This window comes from Panthera uncia, chromosome A2, assembly GCF_023721935.1.
Source record: "Panthera uncia isolate 11264 chromosome A2, Puncia_PCG_1.0, whole genome shotgun sequence".
NCBI classification, from domain to species: Eukaryota; Metazoa; Chordata; class Mammalia; order Carnivora; family Felidae; genus Panthera; species Panthera uncia.
The window spans coordinates 12,602,571-12,610,555 of record NC_064816.1 but is presented as its reverse complement, the minus strand read 5'-3'; the positions used below and the strand labels follow the sequence as shown (position 1 = coordinate 12,610,555).

Sequence of the window (7,985 nt, the reverse complement as noted above, 5' to 3'; positions counted from 1 at the left end):
CCCCCAACCTAGCCCGGCCATCTGTGACTGGTGTGGTGGCCCCCAGCATAGCCCAGCCATCTATGACTAGTGGGGTGGCTCCCAATCTAGCCCAAGCATCTGTGACTGGTGCCATGGCCCCCAACCTAGCCCAGCCATCTATGACTGGTAGGGTGGTCCCCAGCCTAGCCCAGCCATCCGTGACCAGTGGAGTGGCCCCAAATCTAGCCCAGGCATCAGTGATCAGTGGGGTGGCCCCCAGCCTAGCCCAGCCATCTGTGACCAGTGGGGTGTCCCCCAACCTAGCCCAGCCATCTATGACTAGTGCCATGGCCCCCAACCTAGCCTGGTCATCTGTGACTAGTATGGTGGCCCCCAACCTAGCCCAGGCATCTTTGACCAGTGGGGTGGCCCCCAGCCTAGCCCAGCCACCTGTGACCAGTGTGGTGACCTCCAGCCTAGCCCAGCCATCTATGACTAGTGTGATGGCCCCCAGCCTAGCCCAGCCATCTGTGACCAGTGGGATGGCCCCCAACCTAATGCAGGCATCTGTGACCAGTAGGGTGGTCCCCAGCCTAACACAGCTACCTGTGACTGGTGGGATGGCCCCCAGCCTAGCCCAGCCATCTGTGACCAGTGGAGTGGCCCCCAACCTAGCCCAGCCACCTGTGACCAGTGTGGTGACCTCCAGCCTAGCCCAGCCATCTGTGACCAGTGGGATGGCCCCCAACCTAATGCAGGCATCTGTGACCAGTAGAGTGGTCCCCAGCCTAACACAGCTACCTGTGACTGGTGGGGTGGCCCCCAGCCTAGCCCAGCCATCTGTGACCAGGGGGGTGGCCCCCAGCCTAGCCCAGGCACCTGTGGCCAGTAGGGAGCCCTTCAGCCTATTCCAACCATCTATAATGAGTGGTACTAGCTGTGCAGTTGGTCAGTCAAGTCGGCCCCCTAAAGTGGGTTCAAATCTACCCTCATCAAGGGTGAATGCCATGGCCCCGAGTCGGCGTCATCCATCGGTTGTGACCGAAGTCCCCCCGAGTGCATCATATCCATCTGGGACCAGCAGCACGGGTCAAGGTCTGAGCCAGCCATCTGTGACCCCTGGGGTGGACCCATGTCAAGATCCTGTAATGGTTAGTGGGGTGGCCTCACACCCTCAGGCCCCTGAGTTCAGTGAGGTGTCCCTTGAATTTCATCAGCCACTCAGTGTCAGGGGGAGGTGCCCAAGTAGGACTGCACATTCTGCTGTTGCTGTTTCAGCCCCAAACCTCTACCAGGTGCCCGTGGCTGGTGGAGAGGACCCTTGTCTAGACCAGGGAACTGGTATATCTCTCGGGGCTCTGTTCAGGGGCATGGCTACCAGCATGTCCCCAGGTGCCATGGCTGCTGGCATGTTCCCAAATATGTCTCGGGGGACCCTGGCTGCTGGTATGTTCCTAAGAGTGTCTCCGGGACATGTGTGTCCAGGCACCGCAGGGAGCGTGTGCCAGAGAAGTGCGGTAACTGGTGGGGGCCCAGACCAGTTTCAGGTGGCCAGTGGGACGACCCCCACGGCATCCCCGGGCTCTGTGGCAGGTGTCCCTTTGGTTCGTGAACAAACCTCAGAGGCGGGTCCTGGTTTCTCCCAGGCTTCAGTGCCCAACAGATGGGGTAGGAGTCCATTCAAGTTTTCCCAGGCCAGCGTGGCCCCCAATATGTCTCCGGTCAATGTCGATCTCCCAACACCTTCGAACCACCAGCATCCTTCTGTGTCCACAATTGTGGCACCAGGTTACCAACAAGCAAATGCTGTCAGCCAGGAGCCTGTGATGGGCACAGACAGTGGCCTGGTGCCAGGTTCTGTAGCCAATACGATGGCCACAGCTATGGCCCCAGGTGCTGTGGCCAGTGGTGTGGCCCCCAGCCTTCCTCCTGGGTCTGTGATCAGAGGTGTGGGCCAAAGCCTGCCTCCGGGGCCCGTGGTCAGTGACGTGCCTCCCCACCTTCCACCAGGTTATGTCGTCAGTGGTGTAGCTCAAACCCTTCCCCCAGGGTGTGTGATCTATGGTATCAGCCATAGCCTTCCCCCAGGATCCGTGATCAGGGGCGTGGGCCAGGGTCTCCCTCCAGATCCCATGGCCAGTGCTGTGGCCCAGAGCTTCCCTCTGGGTTCCGTGGCCAGTGGCATGACCAGGACCCTGTGTCCAGGTTCTGTGGCCCCCAGTCTGATTGCAGCGTCTGGGGCTGGTGGGATGAGGCAGAGCCTCCCTGTAAGATGCGCAGTTAGTTTCACTGCCCCGAGCCTTGTCCCAGGTTCAGTGGCGAGTGAGGTGGCCCCAAATGTCTCCCCTGAGTCTGTGGCCTCTATTGTGGTTCCAGCATCTATGGCTGGGGGACTGAATCGGGGCCTGGTTCTGGGGTCCAGGGCTAGCGCAGCTGGCCTGCCCCCCACAGTCGGAAATGTGGCCCAGAGCCTTCCCCAGGGGTCCATGCTGATCGGGATCACTCCCCATCCTTACTACGGATCCCTGGCTGGGGAAGGGTCTATAGCCCCCTTCCAAGCATCCCGTGCCATTGGCCTGGCTCAACTTCATCCCCGGGCTGGGGAAGCTAGTGGCACAGCCAGGAGGGTGCACCAAAGGCCCCCGGTTCTACAAAGAGCCTCACAGTTGAGCCACGCTCCTGGGATGATGCCATTTGAGACCACAGATGACCAGGTCATGCTGAAGCCAGAGGACCCAGAGAAGGCTCTGTCCCAGGCGTCCGAATCCAGTGGGGAGTCCATAGTCCTCGAGGAAACCCCGTGGATGTCCCATAGCCTCCCGTCAACTGACATCAACCACAGCCTCCAGTTCCTCCCCAATGGTCAAAAGCCATTGTTGGAGGAGGTGGCTCCCAGTGAAACCAAGTCGCTGACCAGTGGCATGGCCCCTGTCCCTCCCCAGTCCCTGAGTATTGCCCAGCACTGGAGGGCAGGTGGCGTCACTGCAGCTCTGCAGCAGGGGTCAGCAACCACTTGGGGGGCCAATTCCCACTTTGTGACAACTAGCAGGGTCCCCAGTGTGCACGTGGAGTCTGTCAGAGCTCCTTTGGCTCATCAACGGGCAACAGCGGCTCATGGGTCCCAGGGCCCCTCGGTGGCTCTCATTGTGCCTCAGAACCCCTTCGCGGATCACGTGCCCCAGAGCCACGCCCACGAGGCGGGGGCTTCTACCATAGTCGCAGGGTCACGCAAGCTGGCCCATGGCAGCATTATAACATCCAGTTTGCACCCAGGGTCGGTAGCTGGGATGGGGACCCCCAGGACTTCCCAGAGGTCGGTGGCTGCCAGGGTGGCCTCACATGTGCAGCTTTATCCGCCCAGGGTGAGTGGGGCGGCATCTGGTGGGTTCCAGACAGAAGCTGTCCCCAGAACACACGAGAAGCCAGCATCTGGGGATCCGCTTCAGACCAGCCACAAGTTTCTTGGCTCTAGAAAATCCTATAGGTCCATGCCTGGTAGTCTTGTGTCGGAAATGCTAGATGATAATGTAGCCAGGATCGTGCCCTCACGTGACGTGCGAGAGCAGGCCCACAGGTCCTCACGGCAAAGTCCCGAACACCTCCCGGCTACGCCAGCAGCCGTAACACCAGTCACGCGTACTGAGGCAACACACGACATGGGCATCCCTGGGCTGCACCCAGAGTTTCAGAGGGTGTCTCTGGGCTATGAATCTTCACCTGGCGGTTCCTGGAGGCCCCTTTTAACCCAGGAGCCAACATGGGGGTCTCGGGACTTCCAGAGCGCTGTGGCTCCTACAGATAGTCCTAGGGCAGTCCTGACTCCCGCTGTACTCCAGGGCCCCGCGGACGCCGTCAGAGCTGGTGGCCAAGCCCGGAACCCTGCCATCCCCAGTGGAGCTGTCGGGCCCGTGGACCGCGCAGTGACCCCTGGTGGCCCGTGGGAGCTGCCCAGGGCTTCTGTGCCGGGGGACACTGTGGGCAGAGAGGCAGCGGTGAATCCCAGGCAGCCGGGGAAGCCGATGGCATCGATGCAGGCCGTGGAGAAGATAATCATCCACGCTCTGGTCGTTATCCAGGCGTGCACACGTGGCTACCTGGCACGCCGCGCCATCAAAGCGTGGCACCAGTGGGCCGTCGTCATCCAGGCCGCCTGGCGTGGCTACCGTGTGCGGCGGGACCTGGCCCAGCTCTCCAGAGCTGCCACCGTCATCCAAGCTGTATGGCGAGGCTTCTGTATCCGCCGGGGCCAAACCCCGCCAGCGTTGCTCCAGGGCGTGTGGGCCGAGATGGGCGGCAGGACCGGGTCGACCTCTGACCACCGCTGCTTCCAGTCCTGCCAGCCGCACGTCTGCCCCCTCTGCCAGTCCCTGAGTCCCAGGGCGGGGAGCCCACCCAGTGTGGTGATGCTCGTGGGTTCCAGCCCCCGCACGTGCCACATGTGTGGCCACACCCTGCCTACCCGGGTGGTGCACGGCATGGGCCGGGGCGCCAGAGTCCAGGCAGGCGTCCCATGGGGCTCTGGCACCCTGACAACCCCCGGGAGCCCCCGGCAGTCCCGTCGCCAGAATAAGGCAGCCGCGACCATCCAGTCGGCGTGGAGGGGCTTCAGCGCACGCCGCCAGCTGAGGCAGCAGCAGGTGGCAGCCAAGACGCTTCAAGCCACCTGGCGCGGCCATCACACTCGGGCCACCCTCACCATGGATGCGCTCTTGGGACCAGCAGCATGGGACGATCCGCAGTATATGCAGTGGCCAGGTGTCTAGGACATTGGCTGACTGGTGGGGGGACACCAGGAGAGGGGCAATGTGGCTCTTTGGGTCTAGTGAATAAAGCCCTCCACAGCCTGAGTCTTGGTCCACCTGTGCTCATGGGGGTGTCTTGGGTGTGGTTGGGGTGGGGGGTGGAATTGAGAGGCTCTGGAACATCTTGGATGGGAGGGGCCCCAAAGCTTCCAACCATGCAGTCGGCACCTGGGTTCTGCAGCCGGGAGAGGGACCCTAAATCTTTTCCAGAGGTCAGGGCCGACAGGGTGGCCTCACATACGTCACCGTGTCTATCCATGGCTAATGGAGTGGAGTCCAGTCAGTTCCAGATGGAAGCGGTCCCCAGCACATTCCAGAAGCCAGTGTCCGGGGACCTGGTCCAGGATGGCCACCATGAGTTCCCTGCCCCTAGAAAATCCTACGGGCGTATGCATGGGTGCCCCCTTCAGGAAATGCTAGGAGTTTCCAGCCACTTCCCGACTGGGGAAGTGTAGCCTGCCTTTCCCTCTCACCCCCAGTCTTGGTGAGAGAGCGAGGCAGACAGACCTACCCAGCCTGTTGGGGCAGGAACCGGGCAGAGAGAGAGAGTGAGGGGGCTGCCCCAGAGGGGGGCGCCCCGGACAGAGGAGGGGCGGGGCGGGGACAGCATGGATTTAGGGCAGCTACGGAGGGGGCCACAGAGTTGAGGGCATAGGGAGAGTTGGACGGCTTCAGGGTCATGGTCCAGGTGGGGTTTGTAGGAGAGGCGGGGGGGGGGGGGGGGGGTCCAGGTGGAGAGGGCGGCAGGAATGGCACCCCTGGGGAACAGTAGCGGGCCCCCAAAGGCCCTGTGTCCTGAGGCCCCACCTCTGCCCCACCTGTGCCCAGCCCCACGCGCCGCTGCAGGCAGGGGGCGCGTGCGCCTGCGCGTGCCACACACCTGTGCCGAGCCCGCCTTTCGCCCTCCCTGCCCTGGAATGGCGGGTTCCCAGCTGCCATCGCCACTTCTGCTGCTGTCTCTGGTGCTGCTGCTGGGGAATTCCTCCCTTGCCCCTGTCGCCTCTAGAGGTAAGAACAGGTGACAAGGAGGCCTGGCTTTCGGGAAGCTGGAGGGGGGCGTAGGGCTCAGCAACACACTTGGCTTCTGAATCCCTCCTTCAGGCCACCCACCCCCACCCCCAGCCTTCCCCCAACACGTGAAGGGCCGCTCCTCTCAGAAGCAAAGTGGGGCGCTGCCACTCTGCTGCTGATCTGAACCAGCAACAGGCTGGCGGGGGCCTCCATACCCAGTTTGAGGTTCTGTTTCAAACCTCAGTTTCTTGTAGCCCCCAAGGGGAGAGGAGTGAGGGCCCCAGGGCCATAGTGGGGGGCACGTAAGGGCTCACTTCCTGGTCACTAAGCATTGATGGCTCCCAGGAGAGGTTCTTGGCACCTGACTTGATTTCCTTCTGCCGCCCTGTAAGACGGTCCCCGGGCTGCAGAAGAGTTGAACCCGCACCTTTCCCCCCAGCCCTCCTTGTCCCACCGAGTCATTGCTCTCTCTGACCCATGCCCCAGCCTCAGCCCTAGAACGTCAAGAACGGAGGCCACCACGCCCGGGATTCCCACTGCGGGCAAGGGCTTCACTCAGAAGGCACCACATGTATCCCCCCTGCAGAGCTCAGGAAACTGAGGCTCAGGCGAGGCGAGTCTCCCAGCTGTGCCAGGCCCAGAGTAGAACCAGATGCCTTGGCTCTTGCCAGCCTCCTGGTCTAGGGCACTCCGGGCAAAGCAAACTCCCAGCACAGTGCCCGGATCCAGTTTCACTTCACCTTCTGGTCAGCTCTCCGGCAGCTCAGGAGCACCTGTCTACTCTGTCCCCGGCACTCAGCAGAGCTTGTGTCGTCCTCCACCTCCTCTTTCAAGCACTGGTTTTCCTTGGTTGACTTTAAAACGTTCAGCTCCCTTGGGGCACCTGGGTGGCTTAGTCAGTTAAGGGTCCGACTCTTGAAGGGTCATGAGTTCAAGCCCGTCTCTTCCCCCCGCGCCCCCACCCCTTGGGCTCTTTGCTGCATGTGAAGTCTACTTAAAAAAAAAAAAAAAAAGTTCAGCTCCCCAGAGTTCTGGCTTGGCTTGGGGTCCACTGTGGCCCCGAGTCATCTTCATTTCAGCAGAAATGCCTCAAAAATAATGATAGGAAGCAGTCTGGGGAGGCTGGCCTCTTCATCCTTGACTCCTTGGTGGTCCTTAAGGGGCCCTCTTCCCACCTTCCCAGTCACCTTGGGCCAGGTTCCCAACCATTCTGAGCCTTAGTCCCCCATCTGTAAAATGGGAATGAAGTCAGGCCAGTGCACCATGCCTCTGCTAGACTTCTCTGGCATCCCACAGAGCCTGGGAGCCTGGACAGAGAATTAGGGGTCTGTGTGTAGACCCAGCCCCCTCCTGGCGCCTGAGGTTATTTCCGCATTTTTGCTGCCGGAGGTGAGGTGAGGGAGGGAGCACAAAGATTCGCCCAGGGCAGAGTAGGTAGCGTGGGGCAAGGAGCTGTTGATGAACGAGCTCACAAGCAGCTAAGGTGCCTAGCAGCCTGGAACTAGGAAGTCCTTGTGGGACATGGCCCACAAAATATTCACCCACCCTCATTCTAGCTCCTGGGCTCAGTGCCTGGGATGGGGTAGGAGCCAGGGAGTGGCTGGAACAGAGCAGGGTAATTTCCAGAGCTCCAAACCACGGATTGTTCCCAGAGCCAGAGACCTCAGAACCAACCTCTCATTTAAGACTCTGAGTTTAGCCTTGGGGACCTTCCAGGTACCTGATGAAGAAGATTAGGGCTGATCCTCCCTGGGGGCTTGGAGGTGGATCTGTGCACCTGACCACCCACTATGTGCCAAACCTGTGTGAGCGCTCAGAGGCTTGACTTACACTTTACAGAGGAAGAAACTGAGTCCCAGAAGGTTTAGAAGGGTTCCCCAGGGTCGCCTGGCTGGCTCAGTTGGTGGAGCATGAGACTCCTGGTCTCAGGGTGGTGATTTCAAGCCCCACATTGAGGACAGACTTGAAAGAAGGAAAGAAAGAAAGAAAGAAAGAAAGAAAGAAAGAAAGAAAGAAAAGGAAGAAAGAAAAGAAAGAGAAAAGAAAGGAAGAAGGAAAGAAAAGGAAGGAGGGAAGGAAAAAAGAAAGGAAAGAAGGAAGAAAGGAAAGAAGGAAAGAGAAAGAAAAGAAGAAAGAAAAGAAAGAAGGAAAAAGAAAGAAGGAAAGAGAAAGAAAAGAAGAAAGAAAAAGAAGGAAAAGGAAAGAAGGAAA

At 60.2% G+C, this 7,985-nt stretch overlaps 2 protein-coding genes across 3 annotated transcripts in view; both read left to right on the top strand.

Moving 5' to 3' along the window:
* Window positions 1-4,808, top strand: part of IQCN (IQ motif containing N) — an 18,064-nt gene extending 13,256 nt beyond the window's left edge. The window contains 1 exon segment of the mRNA XM_049640259.1: window positions 3,798-4,808. Coding sequence (XP_049496216.1) covers window positions 3,798-4,724 — 927 coding nt within the window. The 3' untranslated portion in view covers window positions 4,725-4,808.
* Window positions 4,809-5,490: 682 nt separating this feature from the next.
* The window catches only part of LOC125929243 (uncharacterized), a 7,665-nt gene continuing 5,170 nt past the window's right edge, over window positions 5,491-7,985 (top strand). For both annotated transcript variants that reach the window (XM_049640258.1, XM_049640256.1), the window contains exon 1: window positions 5,491-5,771. In XM_049640258.1, the coding sequence (XP_049496215.1) occupies window positions 5,513-5,771 (259 nt within the window). In that variant the 5' untranslated portion in view covers window positions 5,491-5,512. The remainder of the gene's footprint in view (window positions 5,772-7,985) is intronic.